The sequence below is a fragment of the Tursiops truncatus genome (assembly GCF_011762595.2).
Source record: "Tursiops truncatus isolate mTurTru1 chromosome Y unlocalized genomic scaffold, mTurTru1.mat.Y SUPER_Y_unloc_1, whole genome shotgun sequence".
NCBI classification, from domain to species: domain Eukaryota; kingdom Metazoa; phylum Chordata; class Mammalia; order Artiodactyla; family Delphinidae; genus Tursiops; species Tursiops truncatus.
Genome location: NW_022983136.1, coordinates 3191122 through 3214359, shown reverse-complemented (window position 1 = coordinate 3214359; position 23238 = coordinate 3191122). Strand labels below are relative to the sequence as shown.

The 23238-nt window shown below is 45.4% G+C and overlaps 1 protein-coding gene and 1 long non-coding RNA gene across 2 annotated transcripts in view; both read right to left on the bottom strand.

Annotated features, from left to right (window-relative positions):
* The window catches only part of LOC117310594 (H(+)/Cl(-) exchange transporter 4-like), a 113469-nt gene extending 93015 nt beyond the window's left edge, over nucleotides 1-20454 (bottom strand). The window contains 2 exon segments of the mRNA XM_073799768.1: nucleotides 2280-2434; nucleotides 20249-20454. Coding sequence (XP_073655869.1) covers nucleotides 2280-2434; nucleotides 20249-20423 — 330 coding nt within the window. The 5' untranslated portion in view covers nucleotides 20424-20454.
* Nucleotides 20455-20596: 142 nt separating this feature from the next.
* On the bottom strand, nucleotides 20597-22180 carry LOC141277704 (uncharacterized). Its single transcript, XR_012329461.1, has 3 exons — nucleotides 21393-22180; nucleotides 20835-20913; nucleotides 20597-20624 (listed from the first exon to the last, which is right to left on the bottom strand). It is a non-coding gene; the product is annotated as an uncharacterized lncRNA (long non-coding RNA).
* Between the last annotated feature and the right edge of the window lie 1058 nt (nucleotides 22181-23238).

Here is a 23238-nt window from a genome sequence, read left to right as displayed (position 1 = left end):
ACGCGCTGCGCTGGATTTGCTCGCCCTCGGTCGCCGACGGCCCCCTCACGGCTGCTTCGTCTCCGACTTGACCCCTCCGTGGAGGGGGCCCCGTCCTCGCCACTCTCTCCCGCCTTTCACTTGTGGCCACTCTGCTGGCTGCCCTCCTTCACCTCTATCTGCTTCCGCTAAGCATCCGTCACTGAGCCCCAGCCTGCCCCCCAGAACCCACTAACTCTGGCACTGCTCTGGGGCCCAACTGCTCCTGACCTCTCTCTCCAGACCCAGGCCACCTGGGCCGCTTCTAAAGCTTCAGCACCCAGTCGCATGCCAAGGACCCCTCACGCTCCACCAACAGCCCTGACCCTGCCCTTGAACTGCACAGGCTTCTCTCGCCTGCCTACCCGCTCCAGCCACAGGCTGGACAAACAGTTCAAACTCACAGCGCCTGAAACCGAACTCAGTGGCCTCCCCCTGAAATCTGCCGCGTCCCCTTTCCCTCCTCTCGTCATCCAAGGCATCACCCTCTTCTGACCACAGCCAGGGCGTCATCCTGGCCCCACTGCCCACCTCCATCCTGGCAACGGCTCCTGTGAAGGATCTGGACCCCAAGCCTCTCTCCATCGGCACTTCACTGCCCTCTGTCAGATCTTCTTCCTCTTTCTCCTGAGCTCATTTCCAAGCTTCCTGTTTCTCCCCTGGCAGTGCATCTCTCTGTATCCTGTGGCCATGAAAACGAAATCCAGGGCTTTCCCGGTGGCACAGCGGTTGAGAATCCACCTTCCATTGCAGGAGACACGGGTTCGAGCCCCGGTCCAGGAAGATCCCACATGCTGCAGAGCAGCTAAGCCCGTGCACCCCAACTACTGAGTCTGCACTCTAGAGCCCACGAGCCACAACTACTGAGCCCACACACCGCAACTACTGAAGCCCGTGCGCCTACAGCCCATGTTCCACAACAAGAGAAGCCACCTCAATGAGAAGCCAGCGCACCACAACAAAGAGGAACCCCCGCTCGCCACAACTAGAGAAAGCCCACGTGCAGCAATGAAGACCCAACACAGCCAAAAATGAACAAACAAATAAATAAATAAGTAAACAGGAAATCCAGGGACTTCCCTGGTGGTCCTGTGGTGGAGAGTCCACCTTACAATGCAGGGGCCGCAGGTTCGATCCCTGGTCAGGAAACTAAGATCCCAAATGCTGTGGGGCAACTAAGCCCACGCACCACAACTACTGAGCTGGCGCACCTCAACTAGAGAGCCCACGTGCCATAAACTACAGAGCCCACGTGCTCTGCAGCCCGTGTGCCACAACTACAGACCACAATTACAGAGCCCACGCACCCTGGAGCCTGTGAGCCACAAGTAGAGAGAGAAAACCCAGCCACCATAACTAGAGAGAAGCCCACGCGCCACAATGAAAAGATCCCGCATGTCTCAATGAAGATCCCGTGTGCTGCTGCTAAGACCCGCCGCAGCCAAAAATAAATAAAATTTTAAAATAATAAAATAAATCTTAAAAAAAAAAAAGGAAATCTAAACTCCTCTTCATGGTCTACTCAGTGGTTCCCAATGTGGCCCCATCGCCCACGTGGCCGGACTCATCTCTAGTCCTCCCCTTCCGTGAATCTGCCACCAAACCTTAGAGCTCCTTGAACTGCCTAAATGTGCCACGGTATTTCATGCCTCTGTGACCTAAAAAAGCCACTCCTGATGAGAATCCTTTCCCCTTCCTCTGCCTGGCAAATTCTTAGTCATCCTTCAAGACCCCACTGAGATCGCACCCTCTCTAAAAACTCCCTCCCTAAACATCCCTCCTAAATGACCCCACAGCACTTGATACATAACTTTACTGCAGCCCATAAAAATATATATTGACTGCCTACGAGAGGCCAGGCACTGTAATATGTGCTTTCATACACATAGAGCCCCATTTAATCTTCTGGTATAATTAACTCCATCCTTACAGATGAGAAGATGGGGTCCAGAAATGGCACCCCAGAAGTCAGCCAGCCTAAAGATGTCAAAGTCAGGATGCACCCAATCTGTCTGGTTCCAGAGCCCCACTCCTTGCCCTCCACACCACACCTCTGTATGACATAGCCTTCCACCCAAAGCACCTGGTATTACAATTACCTGTCCACATCTCTGCCTCTCCCACTAGCCCTTCTCTTCTCTAGAACCTAGCTCAGCACACGACACATGAACCCAAGCTCTAGCTCAGTGACTGTCCGATAGAAGCATGGCCCAGCCCTCCGAAGGGATTCCCCTCACAGTGTCCTTATGAACAGCATGTACCTTTCTGCGTCTGTCGGTGTCCCGTGACTTCTCCCTCCGCCAGTCGATGGTGTGGAAGTCCTCATACGTCCCCACATCAGGGAACGGCTCGTCAAGGAAATCCATCAGGTTTCCAGAGCCACTCATCGCTCCTGCATTGACCATGCTACTTACACCTGGGAGAGAAAACCTGTCGTTAAAAACGTGAGCAGAACATCTGCACAGACCTGGCAGAACAATCCACGTGTGCTATTTTTTTGCACAGGAAAGACATTTCAGCATAGGCACCTCTGCTGTGATGAAAGATACATACAGTCTGTCTTAGTGAGCACAGGCTGCTGTAACAAAAATACCACAGACTGGGTGGCTCATCAACAACACACATTTATTTCTCACAGTTCTGGAGGCTGTGAAGTCCAAGATCAAGGCACTTACTTAGAGATTCAGTGTCTGGTGAGAGCCCACTTCCTGTTCACAGGTGGCCATCTACTCACTGTGTCCTCATCTGGTGGAGCTCTCTGGGGTCTCTTTTATAAGGTCACTAATCCCATCCATGAGGACTCAGCTTTCATGACCTCATCACCTCCCAAAGGCCCCTCCTCCCAACACCATCACATTGGGGATTAGGTTTCAACATATGAATTTTGGGGAGACACAAACGTTAATTTTTTTTTTTAAATCTTTATGTTATATTGGAGTATAGTTGATTAACAATGTTGTGATAGTTTCAGGTGTACAGCAAAATGATTCAGTTATACATATACATGTATCTTTTTCCAATTCTTTTCCCATTTAGGTTGTTACAGGATATTGAGCAGAGTTCCCTGTGCTACACAGTAGGTCCTTGTTGGTTACCTATTTTATATACAGCAGGTGTACATGTCAATCCCCAACTCCCTAACTATCCCTTTCCTCCACCCTTCCCCTCAGTAACCGTAAGTTCATTCTCTAAGTCTGTGAGTCTGTTTCTGACAAATGTTACTTTCTTATTATTTGTGGTAGTTTTGTGCTATAAAGTCACCATGGCCACCTAATTAGTGAGTACTAAATCACCGTCCCCAAGAGAAATTACAGGGTTAGGTTCCTTCGAGCCTCTGGTCAGAATATCTTCAGCAACCAATCAATATACAACCTTGTTTTGTGTGTTTCTGTTTAAAGACACCTTATCAAATATATATCGTTGGTTCATCCACTGAACTCATAGCCAAACAGCACTGTTACTCACGCTGCAGGAAGCTTGTCTAACAAACATATTCTCTCCATGAGGCCCAGCACAGCCTTCTCATGAAGGCTACAGACAGAAGGCTTCTCGAAACACTACAGACACTCCTGCCCTGCATTTCAAGGCCGCTGCAAACGGCAAAATTACCAATAAAAAAAAGCACAAAAATGCGAAAAATATGGCACTAAAGAGACTGTGAAAAGAACGCTTGTTTCTGGTCTGGGCACTGAAACAAGACGGCAGAGCACCAATTTCTCCAACCTCAGCTGGGATCGTGCATTCCTGGCAACTCCAACTTTTTGAGGCTCTGCACGTGCACTGTGCGAATGACTGGGCAAGCGCCCCATGTATTGCTCTGGATGTTACAAATACATTTTAGTGAGCAGGCAAATTCACAAATACGGAACCAACCGCTCATAATGAGGGTCAACTATAACCATTTCTGGAAAACCTCACCTTCTGCAAAAGCAGGGCATCAACATGAGAGGCCTGGGGGAAACAGGGTTGAGGCATACCACTCAAAACCAAATCACTGTAGTCAAACCAGTAACCGGTTCTCCTGGGAGATAAAGCGGACCACTGAGGCAGACAACCTCTGCGGATACTCGAGACGTACAGCAACAGCAGAGTGAAAATGCTAAGACTTAACTCACTGGTGGGAGCCAAGGTGATCCACAGAGGGAGTGGTCCTCTGCACTGCGGGCGGGCGGGGGATGCCACGGGGATGACAAGGAGGCAGGACAACCTGCCACGTGAGCCATGCTATGGTCTGAACGTGTGTGTCTCCCCACCCAAATTCATACATTGAAAGCCTAACCCCCAAAGGATGGTATTAGAAGGTGGGGTCTTTGGGAGGTGACTGGGTCATAAGGGCAGTACCTTCAAGAATGGGACTAGTGCCCTTATAAAAGAGGCCCCAGGGAGCTCCTCTGCCCCTTCCACCATGTAAGGACACAATAGGAAATCTGTGACTGGAAAAAGAACCATCACCTGGCCATGCTGGCACCCTGATCTCAGACTGCCAGCCTCCCAAACTGTGAGGAATAAATGTCTGTTGTTTATAAGCCATCCAGTCTGTGGTATTTTGTTATAGCAGCAGGAACAGACTAAGACAAAGAGCCATACCAGGCTGGCAGCACACTGCCCCGGGCAAGCAGCCCTGAGTGCAGGCCCTCACTTCTAATTTTCCTTAAAATACAGTCAAAAGGGTGCCTGCTGCCAGGGCAGTAAGCAAAGTGGAGGATTTCTTCCTTTCCTGCCTAAGATAATAATTCCGCTCCTATTATTCCGCCTCCCATTGTCTGGAAAACAATCTCAAATAAACCAAGTCATCTTCCATGTTACACCACCATCAGAACCTGATTTACAGATCACACAGGAAATAATCAGACACAGAGAAAACGCTTTGCAGCAGGACCAATGTTCACCACCAGTTAGCAAGAAAAATAATACACTCTTACAAAGACAAGAGGTTGGAATAAACACTAAACCAAAATTTCTTTGGCAAAGAGCATGGAAATTTGAATTATAGGACGGGAACCACAAAAGTGCCGGAATAAGATGGTTAAAGAAGTGCAGGGTAGTTATTAAAATATTTGAGCACAGGCTTCTCTCAATTGCTTTATGTATTTTTATATCTGGAGGACTCAACCACGACCTGACAAAACTGCATTTTGATCAAATTGAAAAGTCGCTACAGGTAAAGTGGAGTAATCACCTTACAAGCAATAAAATGGCGATAGTTATTGATTTATTGACTGTCTATGCAACTTTGCTACTTTAAAAGCTTGAAGTCTGAGCCATGTCAAGCTGAAAACTATACCCACTGATTAATGTCCAGGGAAGAATCATATTGCAGAAGTCAGTGGCAACCAATAATAAAAGGGAAGGAATAAAATTAGAAAGCAAAGATTTCATTTTCATTTCTAGAAAAACAAGATGGTAATAGCCTTGTATTTTATGCGGTAAAGAAAATCTCTGAGGGGAAAAAGAAGATGGCAGGCTGCTGACCCACAATGGGTAGCCCGTGTAAGAAAACCCGAGCCAGCAGATCGAAGAATTGCAGAGACCTGGACATTCTATTAAAAAGAAGTTCATGGGCTTCCCTGGTGCCGCAGTGGTTGAGAGTCCGCCTGCCGATGCAGGGGACACGGGTTCGTGCCCCGGTCCGGGAAGATCCCACATGCCGCGGAGCCGCTGGGCCCGTGAGCCATGGCCGCTGAGCCTGCGCATCCGGAGCCTGTGCTCCACAACGGGAGAGGCCACAACAGTGAGAGGCCCGCGTACCGCAAAAAAAAAAAAAAAAAAAAAGAAGTTCATGTTACCTGAAATTTAATCAAATCTCTAGTCAAGCAACAACTCCAGGCAATAATGATTGAAACAAAAAGTCACTCTGGAGAACAAATGTATCTTTAAACTTTGGTGGAGCATGTCATCGTCCTGACAATCAGACGCATAATTGGTAAAGGAAAATAAACATGATCTAATCCGTAGATCTAATTGGAGGCTTTCCCTGGGGGCCCAGAAGGAGGTGGTCACTTCGCTTCTGAAGCTCGGGTTAAGAAAGACAGGAGGACCAGAAGCGTAAGAAGAGGGCATCCAGGTCAGAAATAACGGAAAGCGGGAATTCCCTGGTGGTCCAGTGGTTAGGACTCAGCACTTTCACTGCTGAGGGCAGGGGTTCGAACCCTGGTCAAGGAAGTAGGATCCTGCAAGCTGTGTGGCATGGCCAAAAACTTTAAGAAAAGAAAAATGGAAAGAATTCTATCTGGGATCCCCTGGGAGATATAGATGGATAGGAAATGAGGATCCAGCCAAACACAGGAACAAAAAGGAATGAACTCCAGGGACTTGATGATAAATAAACTTAACCTGTGTAAGTTCAATACGGCACCCAAAGGGATGCAAAGACTGCTGACCCCTGAACAACCCAGGTTTGAACTGGGTGGGTCCACTTATACGTGGATTTAGTTCGATAAATATCATACCTGTATTTTCGTTTTACAGATCTTTACCTACGTGAGGGGAAAAGTTTGTGTTCGATTAGAGAGCCCAATATGTAGAATCACAAGAACTAGGGTTTGAGTCCTGATTCTATCCAGACTGTTTCAGCTTCCTGCCCTTGGGTGAGTCATTCATCAATTCCTTTGGTTTTGAGGCAGTGAGAGCAGGATGCGGCTTTTCGACTGCGCTGGGGGTCAGTGTCCCTAACTCCCACATTGTTCAAGGGTCAACTATAGTCATCTGCACCTTAGAGGGGAGCCCTTGCTCCTCTCACCTGGTTTTATTTCTTCTCGCCAATAAGAGCACTTCTGCTGGCAGATGACACCTCTGCTTATGATTTCAGGAAGGACAGCATCCTAGATCCTGCATCTGAGATTCCTACTTGGTCTGGATCGTCGAGGTCAGAGCACAGCAAACTGCAGGCTGTGGGCTAAATCCGGCCTGCTGCCTGACTTTGTAAATAAGTTCTAGAGGAACACAGCCATGCCCACTCCACATATTGTCTATGGCTGCTTTCACATCGCCAAGTTGAGTAGTTGAGTAGTTATGACAAAGGCCAAATGGCCCCCAAAGCCTCAAATGTTTACTATTCGGCCATTTACAGAAAACGTTTGCTGACTCCCGATCTACACGGTGGACTGAACACAGAACCAGCTCAGATTCTCTACCTGTCCCTGCATCTACAGCATTTTCAGTGGGACCTTGCAGCTCCTCTTCATTAAGAGGTAGAGTCTATTTCTCCAGCTCCTGAATCAGGGCTGGCCTTGGGACATGCAGTGGAAGTGACAGCATGCATGTACTGAGTCTAGACCCCAAAGGCGACGCGGCCTCTGCTTTCTTCCTTGGCCTTCTGCCATGAGCAGAAACCTAGGCTACATGCTGGAAGATGAGCGACCACAGGGAGTCAAGGTGGGTCATCTCAACTGAAGCCATCCTAGATCATCCAGGCTCACCAAGCACAGATTCATGAGTGAGCCCAGCCAAGAGCAGCTGGCTTTGACCCAATCAAACCACCCAGCTGACCTGCAGACCGTGAGAAAAATGAATGGTTATTGTTTTAAGCCACCAGGTGTTTCTGAAAGGGTTGTCATGTAGCAGCATCATAACAATGTTTAACAGGTATGATTTACGTGGGCTCCAAGGGAGAGAAGAAATGAAGATGGCTAGGTTAGTTGCAAGGGAGGACAACTAACTTAGTTGCAGCAACAGATAACACAGCTGGCAACAGAGACAGGATGGAATCGAACTTCACACTGGAGGTGACCATCCTGAAGAAAGAGCATCTCTCTTACACAACCATATTTACACAGGGACTTTGGAAGACACAAAGGGCACCTAGGTCTTTTATCCAATCCTTAAAAGCAAGAGAGGATCTACAGAGTATGAGGGTAGCTGTGGGCTTTTCATATTCAACAAGCTATCCTAGCTTGTTGAATGTTTTTAATCACGAAAGGGTGTTGAATTTTGTCAAATGTTTTTTCTGCATCTATTGAGATGATTATGTAATTTTTATTCTTCATTCTGTTATTGTAGTGTATCACATGGGTTTATTTTCAGATGTTGAACCATCATGGCACCTAGTGATAAATCCCATTTGGTCATGGTGTAAGATCCTTTTAATATGCTGTTGAATTCAGTTTGTAGTATTTTGTTGAGGATTTTTGCATCTATACTCATCAGGGATACTGGTCTCCAATTTTATTTTCTTGTAGTGTCTTTTTCTGGCTTTGGTATCAGGGTAATGCTGGCTTCATAAAAGAGTCTGGAAGTGTCCCCTCTTCTTCAATTTCTTTTAGAAGAGTTTGAAAAGAAACTGAATTAATTCTTCTTTAAAAATTTGATAGAATTCACCAATGAAACCATCTGGTCCTGGGCTTTTCTATGTTGGGAGGCTTTTTTATCACAAAGTCCACCTCTTTACTAGTTACAGGTCTGTTCACATTTTCTATTCCTCATTATTCAGTCTTGGCAGGTTGTATAGTTCTAGGCATTTATCAGTTTTTTCTAGATTATCCAGTTTCCTGGCATATAACTCCTTATAGGAGTCTCTTATAATCCTTCTTATTTTTGTGGCATCAGTTGCAATGTCTCCTCCTTCATTGCCGATTTTATCTGAGTCTTCTCCTTTTTTTTCTTAGTCTAGCTAAAGCTTTGTCAATTTTGTTGACCTTTAACAAAAAGATGGGGCTATTTAACAAAAAATTGATGTTAACACCAACTCTTAGTCTCATTGATTTTTCAACTGCTTTTCTATTCTGTATTTCATTTATTTCCCCTAATCACTATTATGTCCTTCCTTCTGCTAACTTTGGGCTTAGTTTGTTCTTTTTTTGGTCATTGAGGTGTAAAGTCAGGTTGTTTATTTAGAATCTTCTTTTTAAATGTAGGTGTTTATCACTATAAACGTCCCTCTTAATACTGCTTTTGCTGCATCCCATAAGTTTTGGTATGCTGTGTTTTTGTTTTCATTTGTCTCAAGATATTTTCTAATTTTCCTTTTGGTTTCTTCTATGACCCACTGGTTGTTCAAGAGTGCGTTGTTTCATTTCCATATGTTTGTGAACTTTCCTATTTTCCTTCCACTGATTTATCGTTTCATTCCATTGTGATCAGAGAGCATAGCTGGTATAATTTCAATCTTCTTAAATTTGTTGAGACTTATTCTGTTGACATAACATGAGATCTATCCTGGAGAATGTTGTGTGTGCTTGAGAAGAATGTGTATTCTGCTACTGTTGGGTGGAACATTCGACAAATGTCTGTTAGGTCCACTTGATCTATACCACTGTTCAAGTCTTCTGTTTCTTCTGGCCATCTTGCTCTCTTGGTTGTCATTTGTATGGAATATCTTTTTCTATCCTTTCACTTTCAGCTTCTATTTGTCCTTAATTCTAAAGTGAGTCTCTTACAGCCTGCATAGAGTTGGATCTTGGTTTTTTTTTAATCCATTCAGCCACGTGAAGTCTTTTGATTAGGGAGTTTAATCCATTTACATTTAAAATAATTATTGATAAGAAAGATCTTACTACTGCCATTTTGTTCATTGTTTTCTGCCTGTCTTGTAGCTCTTTTGTTCCTCTTTTCCTTTCTTACTGTTTTCCTTTGTGTTTCATTTGATTTTTTTCTTTGGTAGGTACATGCTTTGATTCCTTTTCATTTTCTTTTGTGTATCTTCTATAAGTATTTTCTTGTGGTTACCATGGGGCTTACATAAAACATAGTGATAAAAATTTACTTTAAGTTGATAACAACTTACTTCAATCACATACAGAAACTCTACACTTTTACCTCTCCCCCCATACACATTTTATATTATTGATGTCATGAGTTACGTATTTTATATTGTGCACCTGTTAACATTTTTTATAGGTATAGTTCTTTTTTATACTTTATTTTTTTAACTTCTATACCAGAATTCACTGATTTACATACCTCCACTGCAGCATTACAGTATTCTGTATTTGTCCATATGATTACCAGCGAGTTTTAGACTTTCAAATGTTTTTGTGTTGCTGTTTAGCATCCTTTCATTCCACCTCAAAGGACTCCCTTTAGCATTTCCTAAGGCAAGTCTCGTGGTGACGAACTCCCTCAGCTTTTGTTTATCTGGGAGTCTTTATCTATCCTTGATTTTTTTAAGGACAGTTTTGCCAGATATAGAATTCCTGGTTAGCTGGGGTTTCTTTTTTTTTTTTTCCCCAGCACTTTGAATATGTCATCCCACTCTCTTATGGCCTGCAAAGGTTCTGCTGAGAAATCCACTGACGGTCTTATGGGGGAGTCTTTGTATGACATGAGTGGATTTCTCTTGTTGCTTTCACAGTTCTATCTTTGACTCCTGACAGTTTGATTACAATGTGACTCAGTGTGGACTTCTTTCATTCATCTTTTACAGAATTTTTTTGGTTTCTTGGATCTGGATGTCCATTTTCCTTCCCAGATTTGGTAAGTTTTCTGTCATTATTTCTTTAAATAAGCTTTCTGCCCTTTTCTTTCTCTTCTTCTTCTTCTGAGACTCCCATATACATGTACTTTTTCACCTGATGGAGTCCCTTAAGTCCCTTAGGCTTTCTTCACTCTTTTTTTTTTTTTTTTTTGGTCCTCTGATTGGATAATTTCCAATTACCTGCTTTTAAGGTCACTGATTCTTTCTTCTGTTCCATCAAGTCTGTTGTTGAACACCTCAAGTGAGGTTTTCTGTTCTACTATTATATTCTTCAGCTCCAAAATTTCTGTTTCTTTTTTATATTTTCTATCTCTTTGTTAAAATGCTCGTTTTATTCATGGATTGTTTTCCTGAGCTTGTTGAGCATCTTTATGACAGTTTACTTTGAATTCTTTATCAGGTAAATCATATACCTGTGTTTCTTTGGGATTGGTTTCTGGTTATTTATTTTGTTTATTTGGTTGAGTCGTGTTTGCCCATTCTTCATGTTCTTTCAACTTTGCTATTGGTATCTACACATGTGAAAAGAGAGCCACCTCTCCCAGTCTTTACAAACTAGTTTTGTATCGAGAAGGACCTTCACTAGTCAGCCCAACTAGAGAATCTGGAGGCCTCTCAAACCTTTTCTGCTGATGCATTTTCTCTGGACCTGTGCGTGTAAAGTACTAATTAAAGGAACTTGCCAGTTTATTTGTTCACGAGATCATAACCTCTTGCTCCCTCTGGTATCTGTCCTTGGCTCTGCAAGTTCTCTGGTTCTATAGCAGCAAGCCACCTCACTCTCCTGGGTTCTCAGTGGCAACCAGGCAGCTCCTTGTCCATACCTCTAATCAGACCAAAGAGAAATCAATTCCTCAGGCAGCCCTGCAAAAATCCAGAGAGCTGGATGCAAACTCCACCTCTCTTCCTGTCTCTTGCTCCAAATGAGGAATGAAGTTAAACAGAAACCAGTCCCCTCAGGCTGTCCTCAGAAAAGCCAGGACATTGGACGCACTCTTTACTCCTCTCCCTCATGAGTGAGAAGCCTCAAGTTGAGGGTCTTCTCCCAATCATGCAAATCCATGCCAGCTGCCACAAGCCACCCACCACTTTCACTGTTCTCAGCTACCCTCAGGCCTCCAACCTATGCTGGTTCCATCAGTGCTATAAGTGGGGAGGAAGGCGAGCCCTGAGGTAGGGCTCTGAAAGGTTGAGATGTTGGAGACACGTTCTACTCTCTCTTTCCCCAGGAGGAGAAACTGCAGGCAGTCTCTCTCACTGCTGAACTGTGCCATCTTGGAGGAGGGGCCGACACAGGTAAAGTGAAATCACTCCTCTTATCTGTTTCAAAGCAACTGTTTTTGGCTTTGTGCTCTTCTGGGGTCCTGCAACTTCCTGACCGGAATCTAGAATTCTCATAAAGGTCTCTATATCATTGTTATTGCTGTTTCTGTGAGGGAACAATAGCCGCAGCTTTCTATCTTACCATTTTGCTGATGTCACTCTGCCCCAAAGCATTATCAGAACTCCTAATTACATTGTGGCTGGAACATCTTCCCACTCCACCATGACCCTCTGCAGTGACGAAAAATGACTTACTTATATTTGCACTCCCATCACTGTCTCTGGCATGTGGTCAATCTTCACTGAAGTGTTTTGAGTTCCTTTAAGTGTGTGGTTATCTCTGAACCGCCGCGGTAACAAAGGCAAGGCCCCATTACAGAATTTTTTTAGGTTCCATCTACGCACCTACCAAAAATGTCTAAGTCCCAATTTTATCACACATAGGATAAACAGACTCAAAAATAAATCTGTGAGCAGATGAGACAGCCTAGAAAAAAAAAAGTACAAAGAGAATTAGCTTGTCAGTTTGACTCCTGCACAGCCTCATGAGTCCAGACCAGTCTCCTCTGCACTGGCATCCTCAGGATGATTTGGGGGACATCTGACCCTCAGAAAAGGATGGTAGGAGCCACCAAGAACACCCCCAAGCAGTCCCTGGCTCTGTGCCATGGCTTCCAGGAGCACTTCAGGTACAGAGAACAGAGAGCACCTTTCCTGAAAATTCTAGCCCACGCCTCATTCTGAGTTACTAAATCAGCATTGAAGTTAACAACAAAGTTTCTTTTAACAGTTTTTGGTTTGTCCATCCTCTTAAATCTGATTGGCTCTGCTTCCCGGGAAAAACCAGACTTCTGTGCTAAGGTCCAGGCCAACTTATGTCTGCCATGGGGTTCTACCCAAGCCTTAAACTCTCTGTGCCTCAATTTCCTTATCTGTAAAATGGGTACAGTAATAGTTCATATCCCTCCTGGACTCATCAGGCATCTTTTCCGACCACAATGCTATGAGATTAGAAATCAATCACAGGAAAAAAAAACTGCAAAAAACACAAACACGTGGAAGCTAAACACTATGCTGCTAAATGACCAAGCGATCACTGAAGAAATCAAAGAAGAAATTAAAAAATACACAAAAACAAACGACAATGAAAACACAAAAACTCAAAACCTATGGGACGCAGCAAAAGCAGTTCTAAAAGGGAAGTTTATAGCAATTTAATCTCCCCTCAAGAAACAAGAAAAATCTCAAATAAACAATCTAAACTTAAACCTAAAGCAAGTAGAGAAAGAAGAACAACAACAACAAAAAAAACTCCAAAGTTAGTAAAAGGAAAGAAATCATAAAGATCAGAGAAGAAATAAATGAAATAGAAAAGAAGAACACATAGCAAAGATCAATAAAACTAAAAGTTGGTTCTTTGAGAAGATAAACAAAATTGATAAACCTTTAGCCAGACTCTAAGAAAAAAAGGGAGAGGATTTAAATCAATAAAATTACAAATGAAAAAGGAGAAATAACAACTGACACCGCAGAAATACAAAGGATCATAAGAGACTACTACAAGCAACTATATGCCAATAAAATGGCCAACCTGGAAAAATGGACAAATTCTTAGAAAGATACAACTTTCCAACACTGAACTAGGAAGAATTAGAAAATATAAACAGACCAATCACAAGTAATGAAATTGAAACTGTAATTAAAAATCTTCCAGCAAATAAAAGTCCAGGACCAGACGGCTTCACAAGCGAATTCTATCAAACATTTAGAGAACAGCCAACACCTATCCTTCTCAAACTCCCCCAAAAATATGCAGAGGGAAGAACACTCCCAAACTTGTTCTACGAGGCCACCATCACCCTGATACCAAGATCAAAGATATCACAAAAAAAGAAAATTACAGACCAACATCATTGATGACCGTAGACGCAAAAAAAAACTCAACAAAAGCAAACAGAATCCAACAACACATTAAAGGATCATACACCATGATCAAGTGGGAGTTGTCCCAGGGAAGCAAGGATTCTTCAACATACGCAAATCAATCAATGTGATACAGCATATTAACAAACTGAAGAATAAAAAACGTGATCATCTCAACAGATGCAGAAAAAGCTTTTGACAAAATTCAACACCCATTTATGATAAAACTCTCCAGAAAGTGGGCATAGAGGGAACCTACCTCAACATAATAAGGCCATATATGACAAACCCACAGCAAACATCATTCTCAATGGTGAAACACTGAAAGCATTTCCTCGAAGATCAGGAACAAGACAAGGATGTCCACTCTCACCACTATTATTCAACATAGTTTTTGAAGTCCTAGCCATGGCAATCAGAGAAGAAAAAGAAATAAAAGGAATACAAATTGGAAAAGAAAAAGTAAAACTGTCACTGTTTGCAGATGACATGATACTATACAAAGAAAATCCTAAAGATGCCACCAGAAAACTACTAGAGCTAATCAATGAGTTTGGTAAAGTTGCAGGATACCAAATTAATGCACAGAAATCTCTTGCATTCCTATACACTAACAACAAAAGATCAGAAAGAGAAATCAAAGAAACAATCCCATTTACCATCACAACAAAAAGAATAAAATACCTAGGAATAAATGTACCTAAGAAGGGAAAAGACCTGTATTCAGAAAACTATAAAACACTGATGAAAGAAATCAAAGATGACACAAACACATGGAAAGATATACCATGTTCTTGGACTGCAAGAATCAACATTGTGAAAATGACTATACTACCCAAAGCAATCTACAGATCAATGCCATCCCTATCAAATTACCGATGGCATTTTTCACAGAAATAGAACAAATCATTTTACAATTTGTATGGAAACACAAAAGACCCCCAAATAGCCAAAGCAATCTTGAGAAACAAAAATGGAGCTGGAGGAATCAGGCTCCCTGACTTCAGACTATACTACAAAGCTACAGTCATCAAGACAGTATGGTACTGGCACAAACACAGAAATATAGATCAATGGTACAGGATAGAAAGCTCAGAGATAAACCCACACACCTCTGGTCAAAAAATCTATGACAAAGGAGGCAAGAATATACAATGGAAAAGAGGCAGTCTCTTCAATAAGTGGTGCTGGGAAAACTGGACAGCTACATGTAAAAGAATGAAATTAGAACACTCCCTAACACCATACACAAAAATAAACTCAAAATGCAGTAAAGACCTAAATGTAAGACCAGGCACTATAAAACTCTTAGAGGAAAACATAGGAAAAACACTCTTTGACATAAATCACAGCAAGGTCTTTTTGGACCCCCCTCCTAGAATAATGAAAATAAAAACAAAAATAAACAAATGGGACCTAACGAAACTTAAAAGCTTTTGCACAGCAAAGGAAACCATAAACAAGACCAAAAGAAAACCCTCAGAATGGGAAAAAATATTTGCAAATGAAGCAACCAACAACAGATTAATCTCCAAAATATACAAACAGCTCACGCAGCTCAATATCAAAAAAACAAACAACCCAATCAAAAAATGGGCAGAAGACCTAAATAGACATTTCACCAAAGAAGACATACAGATGGCCAAGAGGTACCTGAAAAGATGCTCAACATCACTAATTATTAGAGAAATGGAGATCAAAACTACAATGAGGTATCACCTCACACCAGTCAGAACGCCGTCATCAAAACACCTACGGACAATAAATGCTGGAGAGGGTGTGGAGAAAAGGGAACCCTCTTGCACTTTTGGTGGGAGTGTAAATTGATACAGCCACTATGGAGAACAGTATGGAGGTTCCTTAAAAAAGTAAAAATAGGGGCTTCCCAGGTGGCGCCGTGGTTGAGAGTCCGCCTGCCGATGCAGAGGACACGGGTTCGTGCCCTGGTCCGGGAGGATCCCACATGCCGCGGAGTGGCTGGGCCCATGAGCCGTGGCCGCTGGGCCTGCGCTTCTGGAGCCTGTGCTCGGCAGCGGGTTGGGGCCACAGCAGTGAGAGGCCCATGTACTGCAAAAAAAAAAAAAAATGTGAAACTAGAACCACCATATGACCCAGCAACACCACTACTAGGCATATACCCAGAGAAAACCATAATTCAAAAAGAGACATGTACCCCAATGTTTATTGCAGCACTATTTACAATAGCCAGGACATGGAAGGAACCTAAGTGTCCACCGACAGATGAATGGATAAAGAAGATGTGGCACATATATATAATGGAATATTACTCAGCCATAAAAAGAAACAAAATTGAGTTACTTGTAGTGAGGTGGATGGACCTAGAGTCTGTCATACAGAGGGAAGTAAGTCAGAAAGAGAAATATAAATACCGTATGCTAACACATATATATGGAATCTAAAAAAAAAAAAAAAAAAGGTCAGGAGAACCTAGGGGCAAGACGGTAATAAAGATGCAGACCTACTAGAGAATGGACTTGAGGATATGGGGAGGGGGAAGGGTAAGCTGGGACAAAGTGAGAGAGCGGCATGGACATATATACACTACCAAATGTAAAACAGATAGCTAGTGGGAAGCAGCCGCATAGCATAAGGAGATCAGCTCGGTGGTTTGTGACCACCTAGAGGGGTGGGATAGGGAGGGTGGGAGGCAGACACAAGAGGGAGGAGATACGGGGATATATGTATACATATAGCTGATTCACTTTGTTATACAGCAGAAACTAACATACCATTGTAAAGCAATTATACTCCAATAAATATGTTAAAAAAAACAACAGATGAACGGATAAAGATGTGGCACATATATACAATGGGATATTACTCAGCCATAACAAAGAATGAAACTGGGTCATTTCTAGAGATGTGGATGGACCTAGAGCCTGTCATATAGAGTGGAGTAAGTCAAAAAGAGAAAAACAAATATCGTTGTGTTAATGCATACATGTGGAACCTAGAAAAATGGTACAGATGAACCTATTTGCAGGGCAGGAATAGAGACGCAGACATAGAGAATGGACATGGGGGGTGGAATGGGAGGGTGGGATGAATTGGGAGAATAGAATTGACATATATACACTACCACGTGTAAAACAGATAGCTAGTGGGAACCTGCTGTGCAGCACAGGGACCTCAGCTCAGTGCTCTGTGATGAACTAGATGGGCGAGATTGCTGGGGTGGGGGGGGGCGGGGAGGGAGGTCCAACAGGGAGGGGATATATGTATACGTATAGCTGATTCACTTTGTTGTACAGCAGAAACTAACACAACATTGGAAAGCAACTACACTCCAATAAAATAATAATAATAATGTTTAAAAAAAAAAAAACCCTTAAGTATTTCATGAAAACACATTTTCCTTACCACCCTGCATGTTCCCTCATTCCCAAAGTTTATCTAATCAGTCCTTTGATGTCTGTAGCTCACAGAAGGGACCTGATGGATTCCAGTTCTGCTCAGGGAGATTAAGCAAGTCAAACTGAACGTTTGGGGGACCTGCTGCGATTTCTGTTCACCAAGAACTCGTGAGGCCATTAAAACACGAATCCATGCCTGGCATTTTAAATATCTTCTCCTGAAAACTCCTCAAAGTGTTTACATTTATTAGAGACTATTTTCTTTCAAATGAAATACATCTACTCAAAATGAAAAGACCACTAACCGAGAAATTTGCGTGAATCCCATCTGGCTGTGTGACCTCCGCTGACCCCCGCTGACCCTCACCGCCCTCCTCTCAAAAACTACAGTCCTGGGCTGGACTGTTTCTCAGGTGCTTTCCACCCAGAGCAGATGTCACAGAGACTGAATCTTAGTACCCGCCCCTTCCACACGCTCTGGGACAAGCAAAGAATCTTTATTCATCAAAACTTTTTGTCTCTGCACAAATACTGGTTAAGCCTAGGGAACTTTCCAGAAATTTCAGAGCTGTCTTCACTGACAACTGTTTCTATCAGTCATTACAGAGCAGAAAATCATTTGAAAAAAGAACATAATCTTCACTGTTGGCAAAATTGAGATCATCTGAGTGATAATCTCACATCCTCAAAAGCTATAGAGATATCTGTGAGCATTATTGCCCTTAACAGTTAGAAATGGGAACCCAAAAGTGCAACTCAGAAAAGATTATTAAAAACATAGAAAAAGCAAGCCCCAGGTAAGCAGGGGGATCTTGTAACCAGCAAGAAGCCAAGAGTCCACGCTCCTGTCCTTGATGGAAATGCATGTGCACCAGTAGCTGCTAGGAAGATGCTTGCTCCTCTCCAATCAAGCCAGAGGGAAATAGAGACCAGGGACGCCGGACTGGCCTGGGCATAATCACAGGGCAAGTCCAGGAAGTGAGTTATCTACAATCTTCCAACTTGCCCTGTTTTTCGTGCAACTGCTATTTTAGTAAACAGAAGTAGCAAATCTAACGTCCTCATTTTACTTATGTTCTGGAAACTGCTCTGCATTACTCATCTGGCCTGGATCTGGGGGCAGGTCTGGATTACCTGGTGGAAAAGTCAGGCCTTCCCCCTGTCAACCTTCGAGTCACCTGTGCTTGGAAGGGCAGCACGAAAGAGCAGGCGAGGTGGCTGTCATCTTGGGACCTTCTCCTTCTGGCTACAGAGGTGCACTATCTAATTCTAGAAGTTTTCATCCTCTACAAGTAACCCCATGCCCACAGCAGTCCCTCTCCTGGCCCAGCCCCTCGTAACCACTCATCTGCTTTCCTTCTCTGCAGATTTGCCTCTTCTGGACACGTCACAGAAATGGCATCATATCATATGCGGCCTTTTGTGTCTGGCCTCTTTCTGTTATTATAATGTTTTCAAGGTTTGCCCATGTTGGAGCATCAGTGCTTCACTCCTTTTTATGGGTGAATAATACTCCGTTGTATTTGATATACACATGTTGTGTTTGTCTACTCATCAGCTGATGGACATCTGGGCTGTTTCCACTTTGGGGCTATGGTGACTAATGCTGCTATGGTCATTCCAGTCTTCACGTAGACATGTATTTTCAGTTCTCCTGGGTAGACACCTAGGAACAGAATTACTGGGTCATATGGTAACTCTACATTTAACCTTTTGAGGAGCTGTCAGACTGAAATCACTTTTCTTAAGTAAGCTTTTCATTGAAATAAACATCTATCCATAAAAAGGCAAAAGTCCTAAGTGTACACCTCCTCAAATTTTCACAAAGTGAGCTCACGCACATAACCAGCTCCCAGATCAAGGACAGAACGTGACCAGCGCCCAGAAGCTCCCTCACGGCCCCTTCCAGGCCCCTACCCCACCTGTAAAGGTAATCACTATCCTCACACCACAGATGAATTTTGCCCGTTTTTGAACTTTATATAAACGGGATATTTTGTTTCCAGCTTCTTCTGTTCTACACTGTGTTGTAAGATCTACCCATGGTGTTGAGTTTATCTAACTATTGTTCATTCATTCTCTATGCTCTACAACAGTGAACTTTTTCTATTAAGGGCCAGAGAGTAAATATCTGTAGCTTCGTGGGCCATGTGGCCTCTGTCGGGACTACTCAACTCTGCCACTGTCACGTAAAAGCAGCCAGAGACAATACACAAATTAATGGCTGGGGCTATGTGGCAATGAAACTCGACTTATCGACAATGAAGTCTGAATTTCATATAATCTTCACCTGTCACCAAGTTCCTTCAGTTTCTTTGCATCATTAAAAAATATAAAAATCAATTCTTAGCTCATTTTGGCTCAGGCAGTGAGCTGGATTTGGCCCACGGGATGACGTTCTTTGCCGCTTCCTGTCCTATAGTATTCAATGGTGCAAACAGACCACAGTGAGTTTATCCATTCTACTGTGGATGGACATTTGGCTGGTTTCCCACTTGGAACCATGACACTACTAGCTAATCCCCAGATGACTTGGGCAGATGGAACGAAAAGTCATCACCCAGATTAAAATATTAAAAGTCTCGGAATTCCCCGGCGGTCTAGCGGTTAGGACTCTGCGCTTTCACTGCCAAGGGCCCGGGCTCGATCCCTGGTCGGGGAGATAAGATCTTGCAGGCTGCACAGTGCGGCCAAAAAAAAAAAAAAAAAAAAAAAGTCGAAAGTCTCCAATCAGCAAGGAAGGCTGGTCACCCCAAGGGTGAGTTCCAGCAGGTTCCTCTGGCAGTGTGGGCATGGGAGAAACTGCCACCAAAACCTCATCCCGGCCCCGTGAGCCTTTCCAGCAAGCTGGCCTTGCCGTTTGTCTCCTCCCTGTGCCCTCGCAGTAACTCAACTGCCATTCGGGGCTTGGCAAATGTTTCCTACAAAGGGCCAGATGAGAAATATTTTCAGCTCAGGGGCCATGCAGCCTCGGTTACAATTCGTCTACTCAGCCCTTCAGTCATTGAAACACAGAGCAGCCCAGACAGAGCAGAAAGAAGACATGTGCCTGTGTGCCCTGACGCGCGACCTACAGAAAGAGGCCGCACTCGGGGGCTGCTGGGCGCTACTTGACACAAGCAGTCACGGGGCATCTGCCACCTGCCAGGCCCTTGTCCACAGTGCCAGAGCCACTGGCAAGCCTTCAAGCCTCACCTACCAACAGAAGCAGCAAAGCAAGCATCACCAATCACTGGGAATGTACAAAGATGAAGAGGCGGGCTTCCCTGGTGGCGCAGTGGTTGAGAGACTGCCTGCCGATGCAGGGGATACGGGTTCGTGCCCCGGTCCGGGAGGATCCCACATGCCGCGGAGCGGCTGGGCCCGTGAGCCATGGCCGCTGGGCCTGTGCGTCCGGAGCCTGTGCTCCGCAACGGGAGAGCGCGCAACAGTGAGAGGCCCGCGTACAGCAAAAAAAAAAAAAAAAAAAAAAAAGATGAAGAGGTATGGCTGTCCTGCACAGGATTCTGGAGAGGAAGGATGGGACCCTGCAAATGCAAGCACAGGCCCTCCCGAGCGACGTTTCAACCTGGAAGCTGCAAGGGAATAAAAGGTAGTTCTTAACACGCACACATACACATCAAGGTTTCTAGAATATCCTACCATCAGAAAAGTTTCTCCAGCAAGTTAGGTATCCTAATGCTTCAAGACACCAGATGCCCCTGGCTTGTGAATACAAATATGGTCATAGCATCACTTTGACAAAGTGGTCAAGGCCATCAGGGCTAGAGATCACACGTACTCACAAGAGACCGTGAAAGGAGTAGGACACAAGGAGGAGAGGATCCCAGAACACTGAGTTCAGAGCCAGGCCTTAGATGACAACTAAAAACAAAATATATGGAAAAAAGCTTCATGTCTTACAGATTTTCCAGAAGCTCCAACAACCAATCACAAGTCACTTTTCTTGCAACCTGCATGGATTACAGCAGGCACTAAACTCAGGGCTGACGTCTGCTGGCCGCCAGCTCCTTGGTGCTGGCCGCTCCTCTGAAGGCCACCAGCCTGGGCTCCCTGGGGCTCAGAGGGGGTGTCACTGCACCACGGGGCCACCAGAGGGTGCTGTGTGAGCAGCCCTGCTGCCTGGGGCAGCTGAGTCCACTGGGCGGGGCCTGCCTCCTCTCCATCTGCTCCAACCAGTACCCTGCCCTGCCTCACCTGCCATCCTTCCCTCAGCCTCCTTTAGCCCCAGCTCCTGCCTCAGGTCACAGGAACTCCTGTCTCCACAGCCCATGGCTTCTGCTCTGTGCCCTGAGCAACTCAAGGCCAATTCCCGCTCCGACCCATGGCCACTCCTCTGTCACCTTCAGTGGCTTCTCGGCTTCTACACACCCTCTGACTCCAGTGCTTCCCAAGGTGTGCTTGCAGTGGGTGTGTCTCACACAGCCTGCTGACCGAAGAGTCGAGTCGCGTCAGAATCCACACTGTGTGATTCCATCTACGTGGCATCCTATAAATTATACGTTAGGTGGTGACATGAGACTTCGTGCTCGATCCATTAAGCCATACAGTCAGGTGTTATGCACTTTGGGGCGTGTTTGCTATACTTTGCAATTTGAAGAAGTGTTTGAAAATGTGGGCTGCCCATCAGGAAATGCAGCTTCTTAGGCACGATTCTCATTTGTGGCTTTTGCCCAGCACGCATCTGTTCCTTCTTCCGGCGATAGCAGTGTCATTTTTCTTTGGAGCACAATCCCTTCCCCACTCTCCACGGTCCTGGAGGTTTGGGTAGAAGGGGACTCTGGAGGGAAGAAAAGCTCCAGTTCGATGGGCAGGGACTTCGGGGCTGCCTAAAAACGCTCGCTTTCTTTTGAGATGCGGAAGTGTTTGGAGAAGAAGAGGATGCTCTGAAAGAGCCCTCTGACAGGCCCGTGGAGGGAGGCCTGGAGGAAGAAGCTGAAGGGGGCATGGGGGCTTAGGACACCTGGGCCCTGCAGGCCAATGTGGGTGCCTCCAGCCCCGCCGAGCCTGGGCTGCTCACCTGTAAAAGGGCTGAGCGCCCTCCAAGGTGGCCTGGAAACAGGCAGAGAAACGCCGGCACCTGGCATTCGCTAGACGAGCTGGTTACTGACTAGATGGTAGTGCAGCCGAGCATTTACCTGCGCACAGGAGTGCAAGGGCAGGCCATTCTCGCCCCCCCCCAGAATTATCCCCCCCCTCCATTTGGTACCAAAGCTTCCCCTCCCCACCGTGGGCACGTGACCCAGGCTGGCCAATGACAGTCGCCAACCGCCAGGCACAGCGACTGGCTGTGGGGCGAGCAGAAGACCCATGCAGTGCCACATGCGGACGACAGAGAAAAGGAGGACCCTCTTTCCAGGGGAGTGGCTACCCTGGGAGCCACCACCTCTACGGCGGGTCTACAGCGGGGGGATGAGACTGGGCGACACAGACCAACGATGGACGGACCAGTGGCTCCCAACAGGCAATTCTGCCCCCAGGGGTCACTGGGCACATTTTGTCACCTCAGACAGGGGTGCTGCTGGTATCTAGTGGGTGGAGGCCAGGGATACTGCTCAGCACCCTACAGTGACCAGGTCGGCCCCAAGTGCCGACAGCACTGAGGTGGAGAAATTCTGCCTTAATTCAAAACTGGACCAAACGAGCCTTTTGGGCACTTCCCTGCAGGGGTTATATTTGGGGGCCCCAGAGTCAACTGGTGACCTTTGAACCATGTGGATTCACAGGTCATTTCTCCCCAAAGTGGCCTTCCAGGACCAACTGTGTCCCTAAGCAGCCACTTGGCAGTGCCTGGAGACATTCTCGGAATGTCACAATTGCGGGGGAGGTCGGGGAGTGGCATCAAGTGGGTACAGGCCAGGGATGCTGATAAACATCCTAAATGCGCAGGACGGCCGAACAGCAAAGAACGGCCCGCGCCAATGTCAACAGCGACACCCGAGAAACTGAATAAGTAAAGGCCTTCCAGTTCCTGAGGCCGGGTTCCCTGGCTCCTGCCAACGCCACCAGTTCTCCCCGCCGTGACAGCGAGAGCTGCGCCCCTCCCACCAGTTCTCCCCGCCCTGGCAGGCAAAGCGGCGCCCCTCCCACCAGTTCTCACGGCCCCGACGGCCAGAGCGGCGCCCCTCCCACCAGTTCTCCCCGCCCTGACAGCCAGAGCGGCGCCCCTCCTACCAGTTCTTCCGGCCC